Source organism: Eubalaena glacialis, chromosome 1 (assembly GCF_028564815.1).
Source record: "Eubalaena glacialis isolate mEubGla1 chromosome 1, mEubGla1.1.hap2.+ XY, whole genome shotgun sequence".
Lineage (NCBI taxonomy): Eukaryota > Metazoa > Chordata > Mammalia > Artiodactyla > Balaenidae > Eubalaena > Eubalaena glacialis.
Window position 1 is genome coordinate 41061885 of NC_083716.1, and position 23974 is coordinate 41085858.

At 38.3% G+C, this 23974-nt stretch overlaps 2 protein-coding genes across 3 annotated transcripts in view; both read left to right on the plus strand.

Annotated features, from left to right (window-relative positions):
* The window catches only part of PRKG1 (protein kinase cGMP-dependent 1), a 1239224-nt gene that overhangs the window by 966609 nt on the left and 248641 nt on the right, over window positions 1–23974 (plus strand). The window lies entirely within an intron of this gene.
* LOC133074560 (mitochondrial import inner membrane translocase subunit TIM14-like) lies at window positions 10884–14283 on the plus strand. Its single transcript, XM_061171860.1, has 2 exons — window positions 10884–10931; window positions 13730–14283. Exons 1-2 carry the CDS (start codon window positions 10884–10886, stop codon window positions 14186–14188), a joined length of 507 nt encoding a protein of 168 aa, XP_061027843.1. The 3' UTR covers window positions 14189–14283.

Genomic DNA, 23974 nt, shown 5'->3' on the forward strand with positions numbered 1-23974 from the left:
AAACCTTCAGCCAGACTCATCAAGAAAAAAAGGGGAAAGACTCAAATCAACAGAATTAGGAATGAAAAAGAAGGAAAAACTGTCACTGCAGAAATACAAAGGATCATGAGAGATTACTACAAGCAACTATATGCCAATAAAATGGACAACCTAGAAGAAGTGGACAAATTATTAGAAAAGCCCAACCTTCAGAGACTGAGCCAGGAAGAAATAGAAAATACAGGCCAATCACAACCACCAAAATTGAAACTGTGATTAAAAATCTTCCAAAGAACAAAAGCTCAGGACCAGACGGCTTCACAGGCAGATTCTATCAAACATTTAGAGAAGAGCTAACACCTATCCTTCTCAAACTCTTCCAAAATATAGCAGAGGGAGGAACACTCCCAAACTCATTCTACGAGGCCACCATCACCCTGATACCAAAACCAGACAAAGATGTCACAATGAAAGAAAACTACAGGCCAATATCACTGATGAACATAGATGCAAAAATCCTCAACAACATACTAGCAAACAGAATCCAACAGCACATTAAAAGGATCATACACCATGATCAAGTGGGGTTTATCCCAGGAATGCAAGGATTCTTCAATATATGCAAATCAATCAATGTGATACACCATATTAACAAACTGAAGGATAAAAACCATATGATCATCTCAATAGATGCAGAAAAAGCTTTCAACAAAATTCAACACCCATTTATGAAACCCTCCAGAGAGTAGGCATAGAGGGAACTTACCTCAACATAATAAAGGCCATATATGACAAACACACAGCCAACATCGTTCTCAATGGTGAAAAACTAAAACCATTTCCACTAAGATCAGGACCAAGACAAGGTTGCCCACTCCCACCACTATTATTTGACGTAGTTATGGAAGTTTTAGCCACAGCAGTCAGAGAAGAAAAAGAAATGAATCCAAATCAGAAAAGAAGAAGTAAAACTGTCACTGTTTGCATATGATATGATACTATGCATAGAGAATCCTGGAGATGCCACCAGAAATCTACTAGAGCTAATCAGTGAATTTGGTAAAGTAGCAGAATACAAAATTAATACACAGAAATCTCTTGCATCCCTATACACTAATGATGAAAAATCTGAAAGAGAAATTAAGGAAACACTCCCGTTTACCATTGCAACAAAAAGAATAAAATACCTAGGAATAAACCTACCTGAGGAGACAAAAGACCTGCATGCAGAAAATTATAAGACACTGATGAAAGAAATTAAAGATGATACAAACAGATGGAGAGATATACCATGTTCTTGGATTGGAAGAATCAACATTGTGAAAATGGCTATACTACCCAAAGCAATTTACAGATTCAATGCAATCCCTATCAAACTACCAATGACATTTTTCACAGAACTAGAACAAAAAATTCCACAATTTGTATGGAAACACAAAAGACCCTGAATAGTCAAAGCAATCTTGAGAAAGAAAAAAGGAGCTGGAGGAATCAGGCTCCCTGACTTCAGACTATACTACAAGCTACAGTAATCAAGACAATATGGTACTGGCACAAAAACAGAAATATAGATCAGTGGAACAGGATAGCAAGCCTAGAGATAAACCCACACACATATGGTCACCTTATCTTTGATAAAGGAGGCAAGCATATACAGTGGAGAAAAGACAGCCTCTTCAATAAGTGGTGCTGGGAAAACTGGACAGCTACATGTAAAAGAATGAAATTAGAACACTCCCTAACACCATACACAAAAATAAACTCAAAATGGATTAAAGACCTGAATGTAAGGCTAGACACTATCAAACTCCTAGAGGAAAACATAGGCAGAACACTCTATGACATAAATCACAGCAAGATCCTTTTTGACCCACCTCCTAGAGAAATGGAAATAAAAACAAAAATAGGGGCTTCCCTGGTGGCGCAGTGGTTGAGAATCTGCCTGCTAATGCAGGGGACACGGGTTCGAGCCCTGGTCTGGGAAGATCCCACATGCCGTGGAGCGGCTAGGCCCGTGAGCCACAACTACTGAGCCTGCGCGTCTGGAGCCTGTGCTCCGCAGCAAGAGAGGCCGTGACAGTGAGAGGCCGGCACGCCGCGATGAAGAGTGGCCCCCACTTGCCGCAACCAGAGAAAGCCCTCGCACAGAAACAAAGACCCAACATAGCAATCAATCAATCAATCAATCAATAAAAAAATAAAGTAGTGATTAATATGGTTGATATATAAAAAATAAATAAATAAATAAACGAATGGGACCTAATGAAACTTCATAGCTTTTGCACAGCAAAGGAAACCATAAACAAGATGAAAAGACAACCTTCAGAATACAGAAAATATTTGCAAACGAACTGACAAAGGATTAATCTCCAAAATTTACAAGCAGCTCATGCAGCTCAATATCAAAAAACAAACAACCCAATCCAAAAATGGGCAGAAGACCTAAATAGACATTTCTCCGAAGAAGATATACAGATTGCCAACAAACACATGAAGGGTACTCAACATCACTAATCATTGGAGAAATGCAAATCAAAACCACAATGAGGTATCACCTCACAGCGGTCAAAATGGCCATCATCAAAAAATCTACAAACAATAAATGCTGGAGATGGTGTGGAGAAAAGGGAACTCTCTTGCACTGTTGGTGGGAATGTAAATTGATACAGCCACTATGGAGAACAGTATGGAGGTTCCTGAACAAACTAAAAATAGAACTACCATACGACCCAGCAATCCCACTACTGGGCATATACCCTGAGAAAACCATAATTCAAAAAGAGTCATGTACCACAATGTTCATTGCAGCACTATTTACAGTAGCCAGGACATGGAAGCAACCTAAGTGTCCATCAGCAGATGAATGGATAAAGAAGATATGGCACATACATACAATGTAATATTACTCAGCCATAAAAAGAAATGAAATTGAGTTATTTGTAGTGAGGTGGATCAACCTAGAGTCTGTCATACAGAGTGAAGTAAGTCAGAAAGAGAAAAACAAATACCTTATGTTAACACATATATATGGAATCTTAAAAAAGAGAAAATGGTTCTGAAGAACTTAGGGGCAGGGCAGGAATAAAGACCCAGACGTAGAGAATGGACTTGAGGACAAGGGGAGGGGGAAGGGTAAGCTGGGTTGAAGTGAGAGAGTGGCATGGACATATATACACTACCAAACGTAAAATAGCTAGCTCGTGGGAAGCAGCCACATATCACAGGGAGATCAGCTTGGTGCTTTGTGACCACATAGAGGGGTGGGATAGGGAGGGTGGGAGGGAGACGTAAGAGGGAGGGGATATTGGGATATATATATACGTATAGTTGATTCACCATGTTGTACAGCAGCAACTAACACAACATTGTAAAGCAATTATACTCTAATAAAGATATTAAAAAAAAAAAAAAGAAGCCCTTGATGGGAGCCGTAGTGGAAAAAAAAAAAAGAAAACTGTTTTTGTACTTGGACATAACCTAGATAATTATTTTCATATCCCGTGTCAGTTTGAGTCAGTAAAAGAAAGTAGGAGTCTGGAGTGATGAGTTAGTTTTAAATTGATCTTGTCAGTTTGATTTAAAAATTTGTTGCCAGCTTGGTATGTGCAAAACTGAGGCTGAGATTTGTGTCTGGTGCTTTCTTCTTACGTGCTGAAGGGTAGAGTCAAATTGAAGGCATTATTTAAAGTTGGCATCTGAATGAGGCATAATATATGTTTCATAAATGGTTTTTATAGTTACCTTTTATGAAAAGAAACTATTACTGAGTAGTCTGTAAGACTTACCTTCTTATTATCCGCTCATACACATGTAAGCTTTAAGATAGTAGATTCCCAGCACAATTTTGTAAGATTTTTCTCCTCTCATTATCCCGGGCTCTTTATTTCATCTTCAGTAGGTCTGGCTCAGTGTTACAGGCTGTAAGAAATCTATACTGTGACTTGATAAATCTTCTCATAAAAAAAATACAGGCTATGTGTCCCTCTTTAAAGCCACGTGCAAGTAACAAATGGAATAGAAAGTCTGAACAAGAAACTTGGATCAAGGGAACAGACCTAGTGGGAACATTAATAAAAGTTTTCATTTAATTGAGCTCTTATGCTTATTTTATGTAGTGCTTATTATAACCCAGTGAGTAGGATTATCATCACCCGTGTGTTATACATGATGAGACTGAGGCTGAGAGAGTTGGAATAACTTGCTTTAATTTACATTGCTAGCAGTTGGCAAAGCTGGGATTTTAACCCTCATAGGGTTATCCTGAGGATTTAAAGGGCTGACACAGGTAAAGTACTCAGCCCGGAGCCAGAGACAAAGGCAGCATCCCTCCTTCTGGGAGTGGGAGGGGGGTGAAGGAGGAGGTGGAGAAGAAGCAGTGACTGCAGAAGCAACAGCAGCCGCAGCTCTTTCTTCTCAGCATCCTACATACCTTTCCTCTAGATTTTCATCCAGATGGCTGCAGACTCATTTGTATATTACCTCTCAGGGTCTTTATTTGAATCTCAATTGTGAGGTTGACTTAAAGCCTCCAATTTGTTCTGAAGATTTTCTTCCTCACTATCTTGAAACCACCTTTACACATTTGAAACTCTAACCTCACCTTTAGGATTCTCTCCAGTTCAATGATCCAACACCACTAAGCCTTCCTTAGGGACTTTCTTGCCAGGTTAACCTGCTGTTCTGAAAGATGGTTTCTCTCCTGCACTTGGTGGCCTCAACTAAGGATACTCCCTATGAGGAAATAGCACAGGATTTCATGATGCCCAAAGCCCTGTTCTGCACCCAGGAAGTCATTCACTCCCTTTAGCGTCTCTTATCTCTTTGAGGATGCCACAGCATCCTCACACCACCAGACTGCTGCGTGCTGCTCTGGCTTTCTCCCTAGAGACAGGTCTGAGGAGCTGAGCCTGCTTTGTCCTCCTTTCTTCTCATCTTAGGGGTTTGTATTTACAAGTCTTGGTTACACAGTGTAATTCACTTACCTTGACTTTTATGTTAGTAAGCCTTTCAGTCTTCCTCTCTGCCCTTCATACAACACCTCACAGAAAACCACATTGATCCTTTTCTCCACGTGGCTCTATATCGCCAACAAAAATGTCCTCTTGTAGGTTAAACAAGAGGTGTCCTTATTATCTCAGGGATGCAGTGTGTATCTTTTTTCTTGTTTTCTTTTAGTTTTATTGATCTTTGCTATTGTTTTCTTTGTTTCTATTTCATTTATTTCTGATCTGATCTTTATGATATCTTTCCTTCTACTAACTTTGGGTTTTGTTTGTTCTTCTTTCTCTAGTTCCTCTAGGTGTAAGGTTAGAGTGTTTATTTGAGATTTTTCTTGTTTCTTGAGGTAGGCTTGTATTGCTATAAACTTCCCTCTTAGAACTGTTTTTGCTGCATCCCATAGGTTTTGGATCATCGTGTTTTCATTGTCATTTGTCTCCAGGTATTTTTTGATTTCCTCTTTGATTTCTTCAGTGATCTCTTGGTTATTTAGTAACGTATTGTTTAGCCTCCATGTGTTTGTGTTTTTTACGTTTTTTTCCCTGTAATTCATTTCTAATCTCACAGCATTGTGGTCAGAAAAGATGCTTGATAAGATTTCAATTTTCTTAAATTTACTGAGGCTTGATTTGTGACCCAAGATGTGATCTATCCTGGAGAATGTTCCGTGTGCACTTGAGAAGAAAGTGTAATCTGCTGTGTTTGGATGCAATGTCCTATAAATATAAGTTAAATCTACCTGGTCTATTGTGTCATTTAAAGCTTGTGTTTCTTTATTAATTTTCATTTTGGATGATCTGTCCATTGGTGTAAGTGAGGTGTTAAAGTTCCCCACTATTATTGTGTTGCTGTCGATTTCCTCTTTTATAGCTGTTAGCAGTTGCCTTATGTATTGAGGTGCTCCTATGTTGGATGCATATATATTTATAATTGTTATATCTTCTTCTTGGATTGATCCCCTGATCATTATGTAGTGTCCTTCCTTGTCTCTTGTAACATTCTTTATTTTAAAGTCTATTTTATCTGGTATGAGTCTTGCTACTCCAGCTTTGTTTTGCTTTCCATTTGCATGGAATATCTTTTTCCATCCCCTCACTTTCAGTCTGAATGTGTCCCTAGGTCTGAAGTGGGTCTCTTGTAGGCAGCATATATATGGGTCTTGTTTTTGTATCCATTCAGCAAGCCTGTGTCTTTTGGTTGGAGCATTTAATCCATTCACGTTTAAGGTAATTATCAATATGTATGTTCTTATTACCATTTTCTTAATTGTTATGGGTTTGTTATAGGTCTTTTTCTTCTCTTGTGTTTCCCACTTAGAGAAGTTCCTTTAGCATTTGTTGTAGAGCTGGTTTGGTGGTGCTGAATTCTCTTAGCTTTTGCTTGTCTCTAAAGCTTTTGATTTCTCTGTCGAATCTGAGTGAGATCTTTGCCTGGTAGAGTAATCTTGGTTGTAGGTTCTTCCCTTTCATCACTTTAAATATATCATGCCACTCCCTTCTGGCTTGTAGAGTTTCTGCTGAGAAATCAGTTGTTAACCTTATGGGAGTTCCCTTGTATGTTATTTGTCGTTTTTCCCTTGTTGCTTTCAGTAATTTTTCTTTGTCTTTAATTTTTGTCAGTTTGATTACTGTGTATCTCAGTGTGTTTCTCTTTGGCTTCATCCTGCCTGGGACTCTCTGCACTTCCTGGACTTGGGTGGCTCTTTCCTTTCCTATGTTAGGGAAGTTTTTGACTGTAATCTCTTAAAATATTTTTTCGGGTCCTTTCTCTCTCTCTTCTCCTTCTGGGACCCCTATAATGCGAATGTTGTTGCGTTTAATGTTGTCCCAGAGGTCTCTTACGCTGTCTTCATTTCTTTTCATTCTTTTTTCTTTATTCTGTTCTGCAGCAGTGAATTCCACCATTCTGTCTTCCAGGTCACTATCCGTTCTTCTGCCTCAGTTATTCTGCTATTGATTCCTTCTAGTGTAGTTTTCATTTCAGTTATTGTATTGTTCATATCTGTTTGTTCTTTAATTCTTCTAGGTCTTTGTTAAACATTTCTTGCATCTTCTCCATCTTTGCCTCCATTCTTTTTCCGAGGTCCTGGATCATCTTCACTATCAGTATTCTGAATTTTTTTCTGGAAGGTTGCCTATCTCCACTTCATTTAGTTGTTTTTCTGGGGTTTTATCTTGTTCCTTCATCTGGTACATAGCCCTCTGCCTTTTCGTCTTGTCTATCTTTCTGTGAATGTGGTTTTTGTTCCACAGGCTGCAGGATTGTAGTTCTTCTTGCTTCTTCTGTCTGCCCTCTGGTGGATGTGGCTATCTATGCAGTGTGTATCTTTGAAGACCTCCAAAGCAGGTAATATTATTGCTAGTTTGCTACCTCCCTAGGAACACCTTTGGGTGTTTTCTCACAGGAAATAGTGATTTTTCTTTGGCCTCATCTCAGCTGTAGTGCTAGTCAATTCCCAAGCTCTGCTGTCAGCTCTGATGTGAAAGCATAGACTTTTCCAGTGGAAAAGAGTGAGCTGTCCCTGAGGAGCCCTAATCCCAAGGTCCATAGTGCTTTTATTCTTTCCATTATCATTTTCTCCCAAGAAGTATGTGCTCCTTCACAGCCCCCAGGAGGAGAGACAGTGCTATTGTTTCCTCATATATTGAAACACGCCTGCTGAACTTTTGCAATCTAGAGAGAAGAAAATGCTCTCTTATTGGACATATGGAACACTGATAGGTGCTCCCTGAACTTGAAAAAAGGCACTACTTCTATCACCTTGACAAAGAAAGGTAGTAAACTGATTACCACACTGTGAGCTAAAGGGAAACTCTGACAGTGCCAGCTCCCACAGGCGCTATCACTATCACTTTTATGAGCACTTAATATACAGCAGGTAACTTGCATACATTAGCTCATTGGGTCTTCACAGTAACCCTGAAAGGTAGTTGCTATTATCTCCACTTAATATTCATAGAAACTAGATTCAGAGAGGTCAAATCACTTGCTTTTGATCACATAAATAGTAAGAGGCAGGTTCTGATTCAAAGCCATTTCTGTTGGCTCCAAAGCTTATGTACTTTTTATTCTGTCTAGTACTGACTGCAAGCTATTTGAACAACTTTGAGATCACTGACATCCTTCTGAACAAAATGTTATGGTTAATGAATTGTACGTGGTAGGTGCTTGACAAGATGACTGTTTTAGTAGTGAATGAGTCCTTGACAGGGTCATATCACATATGATTATGTAGTTACATTGACTTTATCTTGAAACTGTGAAATACATGTTCTGTCTTTAGATTATTTTTATTGAGTTTATATGAATGTGTTTGTTTCCTTTATTGATTTATAGGAGTTAAAAATTATATTCTTCAGGCTAATTTCCTATAAGTTTTATATAAAGTTTTTTCCTTTTTTGTGGCTTATCAGTTTACGGTAATTTGATGAGAAGATTAATATTTTAATATCCCCTATCAATGTTTCATTTATATTTTACATATTTTATAATTTTATTTAGTAAATGTTTATATCTTTAGATATTTTCTTATATTGTCTTCTAGAGGTGTTATAATTGATTTGGGAGTCTGGTGTGGGGTAAGGGTCCAATTTCATTTTTCCCATATATTATACCCAGTTGTGCCAGCGCTTTTTACTGTAAAGTACTCCTTGCACCCTCTCAATAATTTGTAATGCCATCACTGTCATAAGTCAAATATATATTCATGCATCTATTATATGTTACATATAAACATATCTGTTTAATTGATTCTATTTGGCTTCACTTGGGCTATTTGTCTATATCTTGCCAATATCATATTCTCTCAGTAGCTATAGCTCTGTAATAAGTTCTGATATCTGTTAAGATAAGTTCCAGGCCTTATTACTCTTCAGGAGTCTTCCAGGTGGTCCTGGTATTTTTTTTTTTTTTTAATACATTTATTTATTTATTTATTTTCGGCTGCATTGGGTCTTTGTTGCCGTGCGCGGGCTTCCTCTAGTTGCAGTGAGCGGGGGTTACTCTTCATTGCGGTGTGTGGGCTTCTCATTGCGGTGGCTTCTCTTGTTGTGGAGCACGGGCTCTAGGCGTGCGGGCTTCAGTAGTTGTGGTGCACGGGCTTATTTGCTCAGCGGCATGTGGGGTCTTCCTGGATCAGGGCTCGAACCTGTGTCCCCTGCATTGGCAGGCAGATTCTTAACCACTACACCACGAGAGAAGTCCCAGTCCTGGTATTTTGATCTTCTATAGCATTTCAAAATCAGTTTGAGACCCAAAATTTTTTTAAAGTGACATTTTCTTTGTAATTATTATAAAACCATAGAATGATTTGGATGAAGTTGATATCTTTATAATATTGAGGCTTCTGGTTCCTGAATATGTTATATCTTTTCATTTGTTTAGTTCTTCTTGGATGTCTGTCAATAATGTTTTATTATTTTCTTCCATAGAGGTTTTTTAAATCATTTGTTTAATTTATTCCTCGAGACTTGATATTTAGGGAAACTAAATGCTGTGTATTACAGCACAATTTCTAATTGTGCTGTAATATATAGATAATTGATTTTTGTTCTCTTGGTGTCCTACTACTTTGCTTGGTATTCAGTTACTTTCTGTTAACTTCTAATAATTTATCAGAGTATTCTTTTGGATTTTCTATATACACAATCATATCAGATGTGAATAATGGCAATTTTTCTCCTTCCCCTCCCTTCCTATTTCTTTTTGTTCTCTTAGTCTGCTGACCAGGACTTACACAATAATATCGAATAGAGGTGGTGATAGTGGGCATCTTTGCCTTTTTCCTACTCACAAGGGAAAGCTTTCAATGTTTCTTTCTAAGAACATTATTTTTTCTCTGGCTTTTTGGTAGATGCTCTCTCAGGTAGCGGAAATTCTTTTCTATTCCACATTTGCCAAGAATATGCATTTTTAATCACAAAAGAATGTTGAATTTATTTAGACTCTTGATCTGCATTTTTTTAAAAAATTTTTTTCCCCTTTAATTGGTTAATATGATGAATGACATTCATGGATTCTCTGCCTCATTTAAGCATTTTGAGGCTATAAAAAATGTCTAAGTAGTACTTCTGCTGTACATGACATTGACACTGTAGCATTTTGGGGCCCCAATTTCATGTGGGAGCTCCATTTAGCCATCCAAATGGAGGTTTACAGACCTTAGGGTTCAACATATGTCCCTAGGCTGAAATACCCCGAGTGTTTGCTTACCTCTCTACTTTAGTCTTTTTTTTTTTTTTCTTTTTGGCCTTGAAATATTCCTTAGTGTCTTGCCAACTCATCATACATTTAGAAAGATGTTTTTTAAATATTTTATCTAGTGTGTTCAGGTGTTTCCAACAACCTGGTTCATCAGGGTATCTATCACACATACTGTTGGAAACAGAAGTCTAATATATTATTTATTTTAAAAAAGTTTATTTTGAAGTAAATATGGCATACCGTCAACTTGTATTAAATCTGAGTGAAGTGTACATTGGTGTTTGTTATATTTTTCCTGTAATTTTTATATTTTTTAACAATAAGAACCCAGTTGTTTTGTGTTTTTTTTAAAGGTATTCTGCTTACCAGGGAAAGCATTTAGCCCATATTAAAATCTTTGACTTTTCTTCCCTTTATGTTACTCACATTTCCCTTCCATATCAAAGTCATTTTCCCTGGGCCACTTCTGAGGGGGATGTTTCACCCCTTTAATTACATGTTTGTTGGTGGGAAACCCCACAGCGATAAGCAGAAGCCTAGGGGCATTTCTGCTACTTTTCTCTATAGAGTGGTGACTGTTAAATCTTCTTACTAACTTTATATCATTTTTAAAATTTCTTTGTGAAAGTCACCTGCTCCTTCACTCCTTTTTTGGAACAGGGGAGTGGGATAGAAGGGCTGTTCTCTAAAACTTTAAATCAGAGATGAATCTCGCTATAACCAAACCAAAAGCAGCAGATGCTGGGCTAAAGGTATAAGTAGGGGGTTAAAAAGCTATAAGTTACTGAATTTATACTCTGCCCCAAGCTAGTTCTCAATTATGAATGCAGCATCCTACCCTTTACTCCCTCATTTCTGCTTTCAAATACAGGTTGAAGGCATTATATTGTACAGGACAGAACTACATTTTGCGTCAGCAGGACATGCCCAGAAAGGATGCCATCTTTTTTTTTTTTTTTTTTTTTTTTTTTTTATTTTTGGCTGTGTTGGGTCTTCGTTTCTGTGCGAGGGCTTTCTCTAGTTGCGGCGAGTGGGGGCCACTCTTCATCGCGGTGCGCGGGCCTCTCACTGTCGCGGCCTCTCTTGTTGGCGGAGCACAGGCTCCAGTCGCGCAGGCTCAGTAGTTGTGGCTCACGGGCCTAGTTGCTCCGCGGCATGTGGGATCTTCCCAGACCAGGGCTCGAACCCGTGTCCCCTGCATTGGCAGGCAGATTCTCAACCATTGCGCCACCAGGGAAGCCCAACATAACTTTTATGTGCACCGGGAAACAAAAAAAAAAAAGTGTGTGTCTCGCTTTATTGCGATATTTGCTTTTTGCAGTGGTCTGGAACCGAACCCGCAATGTCTCCTAGGTATGCTTATAAGTAGAATACTCTCTACCTTAATAGTTGACCTTTAAAATTCCTTAATTAGCAAAAGAAAATACTCAAAAATGTATTTAAACAACAAAATGAAAATAAAAATAATCTTCACCACCACTAGGGAATTGGTTTAAACACACAGAATTGCCATCTCAGCCACACATATTTATTTAATATAAGCTATTGTTTATTATTAAAACCCTTCAGTCTTAACTATAGAGTATGGAACTCAGACCCATAGGTTTGTTCTTGTGTTTCCTTCCTCTTGTTTATCCTTTATCAATAATAAATGCTATTCTGCTAGTAGAGCTATTAGAACTGTTACCTTGTTGGAGATATAGGGTCAGCAGTGAAAGATAACGATCATATTTAATAACAAAAGAATGTACCTTCAACTGTTTAAGTCTAGAGCAAATAGTTACATAAAAGAAATTTAACGTTGCCTCTGTATCTCTTCCGGAAGGAAGAGAAAACAGCCTCCATGAGATAATCTGAAGTGATCAGTGGAAAGGAAAGAGGGTAAACTAGTAATTATTAGTGAGGGCCATCAATCCATTTCCTCTTTTTTCATAAGAACTCCGAGAGAGTATTATTCTTTCTAAATCTGTGGTCAATTATTTCAAGACTAGTTTAACCTAAAGGATTAAAAACCTATTAATATCCAACTAACTGGCAAGAAACTTCAAACTTACATTATTAATACTGCACCCCCTTTAAACACAGGTTACATGAACAAGTTCTTTGCAGGTTCTATTAATTACTGTGCCCATTTCTGATTTGGTGAAATTCAAATCCGTCTTGCTTTTGAGTCACTTCTCAAGCTTTATACAGTTCTCTGCACAATTTGATGGAATTATTGTTTCCAGCTAGGATTTGAGGTAATGTTCTAAAAATTATTATTTTTTGTGTGATGGTATATCTTCTGTGACACACTGGTAACTCCTTTTCTTTCTTCCTTTGTCCTTCTTTCCTTTCCTCCTTTTTTTTGAGAAATGTTGACATAAATTCACTCAATTAAAATAACATTCCAATCTGAACTGACTTATTTGGCAGAAACAACAAAATAATGTGCCATTATGTAGGCTGACTAACTTGAGATTGTTCCAATTAAGAATAAAATGTAAAAAAAAAACCCAAAACAAACAAAAAACAAATGTATTCCTGAGTTTTTGTATTACTAATCATTGAGTGGTAGGTTTTTTTCCACTGGCTGTGCCATTGCCCTACACCCACCCGACATTCTATATAATATTCTTGTAATGGGAAGTGCAAGTTCTATAAACGAAATGAAAATGGACAGAGAACCAGGGAAGGCATAGAAGATGCATTCTATAATATATCAAGATACAAATATCAACACCTTGTTTTTCCCACTTAAATATTAAAAACAATATGTAAGATCACTAGCAACAGCTTTTTTTCTTACATTTTTTTCCAGTTCTCTTGACATACATGATTATACTGGGAAGCAATTTTCAATGTACTAAAGTTTTTTGGTTCGCCCCCCCCCCCCCCCACACACACAATCCAGCTAAAGAAATACTAGGCAAAAGTGTGAGAATAAACATAAAACACTTTTAAGTGGGTGGAAGTCAGTATAATGTGAGATTTTGGTTTTAAGGAATAATGGTTACTTGTTCCTGAATCTTATTTCATTTACCACCCTCAACTCTGCATCTCTGTATTTCCCTCATCAAATCCCTCTTTATACTCCTAACGTTTTGTGTAAGCCTGCAGATTCTCCTTTCCCAGTGCCACCCCTGTTTCATTCTCTTTTTAGGGCCAAGCCTCAGTGTGTACTGAGTGAAGGACTGTCGCACTTTTAGGAGGTAGGGTCTTGGCTTTGCTACTAATTAACTGATAACTTTGAAGAAGACACTCAACCTTGCTAGAATCTAGTTTCCTAAATTATAATTGATCATGGTTTCTTAATTGACCTATGGTCCAGTTCTCTAAGGTTCTGTGATTCATTTTTCTTGACTTTGTGTTCTTTTTAGTCCATACTTCATTATCCTCAAATTTCATTCTTTCTTTACAAATCCAGGTGTTCAGTTGTGCAGGCAAAATGAAGTATTTTAGGCAAGTCATGAAGGAAACAACTTCGATAAGGAATGTTGTAAGAACAGTTGTGATAAAGAAGTTTTAGCGTGTTGTCTGAACCTGCTTGCCCTTTCCTTGCCCCTCTCAGAAGTTATGGGCGCTGGTGGTGGCCGCGTCGCTTTGTGGTAGAGGCGTAGAGTTGGTGGGGTGGGATGAACCGCGCTCCCGGTGGAAGCAGAGGAGCCGAGCGGGAACCATGGCCAGTACAGTGGTAGCAGTTGGACTCACCATTGCTGCTGCAGGATTTGCAGGCCGTTACGCTTTGCAAGCCATGAAGCATATGGAGCCTCAAGTAAAGCAAGTTTTTCAAAGTCTACCAAAATCTGCCTTCAGTGGTGGCTATTACAGAGGTGGGTTTGAACCCAAAATGACAAAACGGGAAGCAGCATTAATACTAGGTGTAAGCCCTACTGCCAATAAGGGAAAAATAAGAGATGCTCATCGAAGAATTATGCTTTTAAATCACCCAGACAAGGGAGGATCTCCTTATATAGCAGCCAAAATCAATGAAGCTAAAGATTTACTAGAAGGTCAAGCTAAAAAATGAAGTAAATGTATGATGAATTTTAAGTTCTTACTCATTTATGTATATGAGTACCAGCTTTTTATAATAAAATGCCTCAAAGCTACACATTTTAAAAATTAGCATAAGCTAAATGAAAGCCTTGGTATAAATTTGAGGATTTAAAATCGGATTATAGAATATTTGTAGGTTAATACTCAATAATTATGGATAAATGCAAAAAAAAAAAAAAAAAAAGAAGTTATGCCTTTCACATATATACATTTTTTCAGCAAACATGATGGAGCACCCTCCAAAGACCAGGCATTGTCAGGCTCTTGGGATCCAGATATGAACCAGACAGAGTCAGGAATATCAGTCTGGGGGAGGCACAGACAAGCTATCTGGCATTTTCTCTAACTGAACAATGCACAAACTGTTATGGGCACACATAGGAGACTCAGAGAGATCAGGATACCCACAGCCTGGAGAAACCACTCTTCAGTCTTCCCTCTTCCTCTCCTTATATTTTCTTGGTCCATTCATATCCTTCTCAATCCCTCATTGTAGCCTAGTGCTCCCAAATGGGCTCTGGAGTCAAGCTCCCTGCAATGAATTATCAGCTCCTTTTGCTAGTTACTTTGTAGCCCTGGGAAGTCATGTAACCTCATTGTCAGTTTTCTCATCTGTAAAATGGGCATAATAATAATAGTGCCTATGTCATAGGATTATGAGAACCAGGTGAGATAATATAAGGTTTAGGATGGTTCTTGGCATATAATAAGTACTCAACAAAATAACTTTTATATAATTGCTTCCATGTTTGTCCCTCTAAGTGTTGTAAGAGGACATTGGCTCAGTCTGTAAACTTTTAGATGTTTCTCTTCAAAATACTAACCCTTCTCTTCACAAACTACTTTTTGGCTATAAACTCCATGACAGCTGGGATCTTCAAATTTTAAAATTATATTTTTAAATCCTAACACAGTTTGAGCACAAATAACTATTAGAGGAAAAAAGGAAGGAAGGATTTAATTTGAGTCATCAAAAACAATAATAGTAATGTCAACTTCTTGTCAGTAAACAGGTAGAAATCCTTGTATTTATGAAAACAGGCTATAGATAAATAATACCACTCATTAGCTAAAATCAAGGCAATATTACTTTTCCTCAACATTTTCATCCTCCCAGAGCCCACCTGGATGAAAGATCCCCAACTACTAGAGAATGTGTGAACAGAATGCAACAAATAGGGAGTTTATTGAACTTCATTTAAAAACACATACCAAGAAGTATCATATTTGTGTCCTTTGGTGGGATCTTTCTCAAGGAGTGGTGATTGGTAATACAGAGTAGCCAGAAAGTGGTGAGAGAGACTTCACATTTTACTTAATTTGCTGCTATTTTGTTGCCATATTATTCAGCCAGCATGTACTATTGGGTTGGCCAAAAAGTTCCTTCAGGTTTTTCTGTAAGATGTTAGGGAAAAACCCGAACGAACTTTTTGGCCAACCCAATATTTCTGGAATTAAAATATGATTTGAAAAAAGTTCTACCATTAGAAATATGGTTTTGCTTGAATCCCCCTTACCTTTTTTTCAAATATGGTTTTAGGACCTGACCTTTTCTTCCTTATTTAGTATTTCACCTGACTTTCATAAGCAAGTTCTTTATAAAGTTTTGCCTGACTTATTTTCTATATCCTAAAACTTTCCTTTTCTTTTCATTAATACTTATACCCTTAAGAAATTCCATATGATGGCAATATGTGTTTTACACAGTGTGACAATATCACTTACGGACAAGTGAAGGGGAATACCCGTCTCTTAGAAATATCAGGGCTCCCTTCAGAAATTACTTCTCACCCCACCCCCAATGAAGACCTCGAAATCAATGTGTTTGAGTGCAAACCGTTCTACAAAGAACAGGATTAAGGAGGCAGAGAAATGTAATTTTTACTGACAAGGAACATCTAATGCTTGTTATAATTTCCACTTGTAGTTGCTTGAGACCTTTGAGGCACCACTGGTTCACTACTCTGCTTTTTCCTTTTTTCTTTTTTTAAACATCTTTATTGGAGTATAATTGCTTTACCATGGTGTGTTAGTTTCTGCTTTATAACAAAATGAATCAGTTATACATATACATATATCCCCATATCTCTTCCCTCTTGCATCTCCCTCCCTCCCACCCTCCCCATCCCACTCCTCTAGGTGGTCACAAAGCACCACACTGCTCTGCTTTTTCTATGTTTCTTGCACTCTTAGAGATTTTCCCCAGAGTGTTAGTTCTTTTGAATGTGAGTGTGACTTTTGGTAGACAGATTTCCAACATTTATAATATTCATAAGCTGGTAAAAATATGGTTCTGGCCAGAATTCAAGTGAGTCTGAAATGAGGAAAGTCTGAGATGATCCCTGAGTCACCAACAATGGTAAGAACAATACTGAATATATTAAAAGGTTATTGTGACACTGCCTGACTTGCCTAATCATCTAAAAGTAGATCAGTAAACTTTTTCTTCAAAGCCCAGATAAATATTTTCAGCTCTGTGGGCCATACAGTCTCTGTTGTAACTTTCAGCTTGGCCATTGTAGCACCAAAGCAGCCACAGTCCATTCATAAATGAACGGGTATGGCTGTGTCCCAGTACAGCTTTACAAGAACCTGACATGTAACATTTTCTAGACAAAAGGACACAGCTCAAGTCATGATTATAAGTACATCAGGATCAGGTAGACTAAGAGGAGTACCCTGGGAACATATCATAATCACAGCTTTTTAAAAATAAATTTATTTATTTATTTATTTATTTATTTATTTTTGGCTGCATTGGGTCTTCGTTGCTGTGCACAGGCTTTCTCTAGTTGCGGCGAGTGGAGGCTACTCTTCATTGCAGTGCGCGGTTTTCTCATTGCAGTGGCTTCTCTTGTTGCAGAGCGCGGGCTTCAGTAGTTGTGGCACGCGGGCTCAGTAGTTGTCACTCACAGGCTCTAGAGCGCAGGCTCAGTAGTTGTGGTGCACAGGCTTAGTTGCTCCATGGCATGTGGGATCTTCCCGGACCAGGGCCCGAATCCGTGTCCCCTGCATTGGCAGGTGGATTCTTAACCACTGCGCCACCAGGGAAGTGCCCAGCTTTTTTTTTTATTTTCCCAAAATATCCACTTAACCCAGGACATGAAGAATTTACAGAAGCCAATGGGGGACCTCAAGTAACCCAGATAAGCCCATGGCCTTCCATCCCCCCACACTTCTGCCATTGATGTAAAACTAGTGGTGTAAAGAATGGTATAAATTCTTAAACTGAATTCTGTTCCCCATTATCCATTAAGTCTTGCAACCAAAGTTATTAACCTGGTTTTAGGGACAAACTTTAGAGTACTCACAAAATGCAGCAAAAATGAGTGCTCCAGAAAGAAAAAGCCAAATTTGCTGACTGTGTTGCTGAAACAAGCCTCTGACTTCTAGACACTTTTAGCCTTCATCCCTCTGTTCAGTCCCTTTCTGAGACATTTATTAACCCCAAATCTTACACACTTCCTATGCTTGATTCAAGAATGCAAATCTGTTCTGTCAGTGTTGGACAGTTCTTTGAGCTCTGTTATGGGTAGCAAGTGGGAGCTTGCATTTAATTTTAGAATACCAACTGCCCAGAGCAAAATGTGACATGATTAGTTTGTGTTCATTAAGTGTTGGTGGATGGATCTGCGTCTGCTTGGGTTTGCCAAACAGCCCGAAGTAAAATTCCGCAAAGAGCTTTTTCCTTTACGTTTGTGCCTCTAGGGAGACATCGAGGCCTTATTTTCAGAATTTATTTTTCATGCTACATAGTTCCGGGCTGGATGGATTAGCTGGTGTTAATGAGTCTGTGGGTGTCTTGCCAGAAATCTACATGCACTTTTCTTGCCCCTCCAACTATTTTGCTTCTCAAAAATATGTGTCAGTGGTCAGGAGGAGGACTGGAAAAGCAGACTTGGATGGTTCCACAAAAACTTTCTCTTTTTTCCTTCAATTATGAAATAATTTCCTTTCCTCTTCTTTTTTCTGATCTGGGGCCCTGAGGCTGCAGTAATTCTCCCTGTCTTCCCGCCTCCCGACATATACTTTGGCGCATATCACCAAGCTTATCCTTTTCAAGTGCAGCTTTGCTTCTCTTGGAAACAGCCCTATTAAAAGCGAACAAACGTGGGTTTCTTATTTGACTTGTTACCATTTGCAATACCCAACCTTGCTCCCTCCCATCATTGCAAAACTGGTGGAGAGAGTAGATTTTGAACATGGCCTCTGTTTCCAGTCACCTCTCTCTGTAACTCTTCAGCGTTCTCCTCATTTTATGAAATTCCTCATACTTGCTTGCCTAGCTTGGGGATGTCTTATTGCTACCTGGACTTTGAGCCTTTTCTGCATCACCCGGCATGTGCTTAAAGACGTTCCCCCCGCCCCCCCTGCAGAATGTACTTTTTCAGATATTCCCTTGCTCTTTTAAAAGCAATATTGAATACCAGCCAAATCCTAGATAATGAGATGGGGAGGTGCAATTAATAGTAATAATTTAAAAAATGATAATAGTAATAATTAACTCTTATGGGTCAGGGCTATTCTAAATGTTTTGGATAAATTATTTAATTCTCAACATACTATGTGGTTATTACTAGTATTCTTTCTCCTGTTTAATAAGGAAACTGAGGATTCAGAAAAATTAAATTCTCCAAGGTAACATTTATTTTTAGAGCTACAAATAAGATATAGTCCTTGTTCCTTAAAAATTTCATAGTCCAGAAGGATAGTGAAGTCAGGCATGCTTAAAAATACTTTTAATGTGAAGCAGAGTGCTGTAAATGCTATCCAATGGTTCAAGAAAGGTGGTTGGGAGGTTGTTAAGAGTTCACTGGAACTGAGGGAATCAGGTAAGTCTTTAAGGACTTAAAGGTGGTATTTGCACTATCTCTTGAAGAGGTAGAACTCTTCAAGGTATTAGGGGAGATTCCTAGACTGAAGGTATAGTATAAGCAAAGGCTATAGGCATGAACTTGTATCTGAGAAAAATGGAATTTGGTTTGCTTTGAGTACAGGGTATATGTAGAGAGACAGTGAGAAATGTGGTTTCAGGCCTCAAATCTAAAGATTTTGGACTTTAGTGTGTATTAGAAATGGAGAGTCCTTGAAAAGTTTTAGAAAGGGGGTGAATGATCAATCTGTATATCAGTAAACTAGCTCTGGATGCAGCGTGAAGGAGACTGTACTACTTTTTAAATTCTGCTCTTGATTTTGTCAACTGAAAAAAAATGCACGACCTAAAAGTTGAGAGTTGTTTTATTCGGCGGACTTTCTGAGGAATTCAAGCCCAGGACACAGCATCTCAGATAACGTTGAAAAACTGTTCCAAAGAAACAAGCGGGGCAGCCAGAATATATAGGAGTTTTTGCAACAAAAGACCAGGTAGTTGGAACATCAAAAGTTTACTGTAAATTAAAGAAAACCAGATATTTCAAGTTAAGGAATTTAGTGCTTTTCTGTGTATGGGAAGACACAAGAGTCTAGGCTCATTGAAATCATTCTTTTGATATGTACCTCAGCTATCAGGGGCCAGTATCCTGTGTTTTCTCATCCTGAGTTTCCTCAGGGTGTACTGTGGAGGATGGCTGCAGCAGCTGACTGCTAGATGGGCTTGGCAGTGGGCAGCCTGTTTGTCTCCATCCTGAGCTCCCTCAGGGCTCACCATCCTGGCGGCGGTAATGTGACGGCTTGATGGCTGCAACATCCTTTGTTTACTGATATGGCAGGCAATGTTTTAGTTCTCAAAATCACTTAGTTTTCTTTTTCTTCTTTACCCTCCACTGTGGGTATCTTGCAAGGCTCTCCCTTCTTATTTTCGTACATTCTATTTTTAGAGCTCATCCCTTTTCCTGGACTCAGCTGCCCTTGTCATGTGGCTGATTGGCAAATTTACATCTTTTTCCTTACATGTTCTCTATCTTCTGAGGAAGAGAGGAATCCAGATAGAATATTCTGAAATGCTAAGTTAACTTGGTGGTGACAGTGGGGAGGAAGGAAGAAAGGACAGGATTGGAATACAGTGGGTCTAGTGTCAAGAAGAACCATTTCACGGAGGAGTCTAAAGTCTTTAATTTAGAAAAGTGAAGGAACAGCTGACAAAATGTCGTCGGAGAAAGAGCTGGTTGTTGGAGGAAAGTGATGTCTGTTTCAGGGTCTGTGGAGCGTGGAAAGCATGTAGTCATTCAACATATATTTCTTTTTTTTTTTTTTTTTTTTTTTTAAACATCTTTATTGAAGTATAATTGCTTTACAATGGTGTGCTAGCTTCTGCTTTACAACAAAGTGAATCAGTTACACATATACATATGTTGCCATATCTCTTCCCTCTTGCATCTCCCTCCCTCCCACCCTCCCTATCCCACCCCTCTAGGTGGTCACAAAGCACCGAGCTGATCTCCCTGTGCTATGCGGCTGCTTCCCACTAGTTATCTATTTTACATTTGGTAGTGTATATATGTCCATGACACTCTCTCACCCTGTCACATCTCACCCCTCCCCCTCCCCATATCCTCAAGTCCATTCTCTAGTAGGTCTGTGTCTTTATTCCCATCTTGCCACTAGGTTCTTCATGACCTCTTTTTTTTTTTCCCTTAGATTCCATATATATGTGTTAGCATACTGTATTTGTTTTTCTCTTTCTGACTTACTTCACTCTGTATGACAGACTCTAACTCCATCCACCTCATTACAAACACCTCCATTTCATTTCTTTTTATGGCTGAGTAATATTCCATTGTATATATGTGCCACATCTTCTTTATCCATTCATCCGATGATGGACACCTAGGTTGCTTCCATGTCCTGGCTATTGTAAACAGAGCTGCAATGAATATTTTGGTACATGACTCTTTCTGAATTATGGTTTTCTCAGGGTATATGCCCAGTAGTGGGATTGCTGGGTCATATGGTAGTTCTATTTTTAGTTTTTTCAGGAACCTCCATACTGTTCTCCATAGTGGCTGTATCAATTTACATTCCCACCAACAGTGCAAGAGTGTTCCCTTTTCTCCACACCCTCTCCAGCATTTATTGTTTCTAGATTTTTTGATGATGGCCATTCTGACCGGTGTGAGATGATACCTCATTGTAGTTTTGATTTGCATTTCTCTAATGATTAATGATGTTGAGCATTCTTTCATGTGTCTGTTGGCAATCTGTATCTCTTCTTTGGAGAAATGTCTATTTAGGTCTTCTGCCCATTTTTGGATTGGGTTGTTTGTTTTTTTGTTATTGAGCTGCATGAGCTGCTTGTAAATCTTGGAGATTAATCCTTTGTCCGTTGCTTCATTTGCAAATATTTTCTCCCATTCTGACGGTTGTCTTTTCATCTTGTTTATGGTTTCCTTTGCTGTGCAAAAGCTTTTAAGTTTCATTAGGTCCCATTTGTTTATTTGTGTTTTTATTTCCATTTCTCTAGGACCTGGGTCAAAAAGGATCTTGCTGTGACTTATGTCATACAGTGTTCTGCCTATGTTTTCCTCTAAGAGTTTGATAGTGTCTGGCCTTACACTTAGGTCTTTAATCCATTTTGAGTTTATTTTTGTGTATGGTGTTAGGGAGTGTTCTAATTTCATACTTTTACATGTACCTGTCCAATTTTCCCAGCACCACTTATTGAAGAGGCTGTCTTTTCTCCACTGTATATGCTTGCCTCCTTTATCAAAGATAAGGTGACCATATGTGCGTGGGCTTATCTCTGGGCTTTCTATCCTGTTCCATTGATCTATATTTCTGTTTTTGTGCCAGTACCAAACTGTCTTGATTACTGTAGCTTTGTAATATAGTCTGAAGTCAGGGAGCCTGATTCCTCCAGCTCCATTTTTCGTTCTCAAGATTGCTTTGGCTATTCGGGGTCTTTTGTGTTTCCATACAAATTGTGAAATTTTTTGTTCTAGTTCTGTGAAAAATGCCAGTGGTAGTTTGATAGGGATTGCATTGAATCTGTAGATTGCTTTGGGTAGTAGAGTCATTTTCACAATGTTGATTCTTCCAATCCAAGAACATGGTATATCTCTCCATCTATTTGTATCATCTTTAATTTCTTTCATCAGTGTCCTATAATTTTCTGCATACAGGTCTTTTGTCTCCTTAGGTAGGTTTATTCCTAGGTATTTTATTCTTTTTGTTGCAATGGTAAACGGGAGTGTTTTCTTAATTTCACTTTCAGATTTTTCATCATTAGTATACAGGAATGCAAGAGATTTCTGTGCATTAATTTTGTATCCTGCTACTTTACCAAATTCATTGATTAGCTCTAGTAGTTTTCTGGTAGCATCTTTTGGATTCTCTATGTATAGTATCATGTCATCTGCAAACAGTGACAGCTTTACTTCTTCTTTTCCGATTTGGATTCCTTTTATTTCTTTTTCGTCTCTGATTGCTGTGGCTAACACTTCCAAAACTATGTTGAATAATAGTGGTGAGAGTGGGCAACCTTGTCTTGTTCCTGATCTTAGTGGAAATGGTTTCAGTTTTTCACCATTGAGGACAATGTTGGCTGTGGGTTTGTCATATACGGCCTTTATTATGTTGAGGAAAGTTCCCTCTATGCCTACTTTCTGCAGGACTTTTATCATAAATGGGTGTTGAATTTTGTCGAAAGCTTTCTCTGCATCTATTGAGATGATCATATGGTTTTTCTCCTTCAATTTGTTAATATGATGTATCACGTTGATTGATTTGCGTATATTGAAGAATCCTTGCATTCCTGGAATAAACGCCACTTGATCATGGTGTATGATCCTTTTAATGTGCTGTTGGATTCTGTTTGCTAGTATTTTGTTGAGGATTTTTGCATCTATGTTCATCAGTGATATTGGCCTGTAGTTTTCTTTCTTTGTGACATCTTTGCCTGGTTTTGGTATCAGGGTGATGGTGGCCTCGTAGAATGAGTTGGGGAGTGTTCCTCCCTCTGCAATATTTTGGAAGAGTTTGAGAAGGATAGGTGTTAGCTCTTCTCTAAATGTTTGATAGAATTCGCCTGTGAAGCCATCTGGTCCTGGGCTTTTGTGTGTTGGAAGATTTTTAATCACAGTTTCAATTTCAGTGCTTGTGATTGGTCTGTTCATATTTTCTATTTCTTCCTGGTTCAGTCTCGGCAGGTTGTGCATTTCTAAGAATCTGTCCATTTCTTCCAGGTTGTCCATTTTATTAGCATAGAGTTGCTTGTAGTAATCTCTTATGATCGTTTGTATTTCTGCAGTGTCAGTGGTTACTTCTCCTTTTTCATTTCTAATTCTATTAATTTGAGTCTTCTCCTTTTTTCTCTTGATGAGTCTGGCTAATGGTTTATCAATTTTGTTTATCTTCTCAAAGAACCAGCTTTTAGTTTCATTGATTTTTGCTATTGTTTCCTTCATTTCTTTTTCATTTATTTCTGATCTGATCTTTATGATTTCTTTCCTTCTGCTAGCTTTGGGGTTTTTTTGTTCTTCTTTCTCTAATTGCTTTAGGTGCAAGGTTAGGTTGTTTATTCGAGATGTTTCCTGTTTCTTGATGTAGGCTTGTATTGCTATAAACTTCCCTCTTAGAACTGCTTTTGCTGCATCCCATAGGTTTTGGATCGTCGTGTCTCCATTGTCATTTGTTTCTAGGTATTTTTTGATTTCCCCTTTGATTTCTTCAGTGATCACTTCGTTATTAAGTAGTGTATTGTGTAGCCTCCATGTGTTTGTATTTTTTTACAGATCTTTTCCTGTAATTGATATCTAGTCTCATAGCGTTGTGGTCGGAAAAGATACTTGATACGATTTCAATTTTTTAAAATTTACCAAGG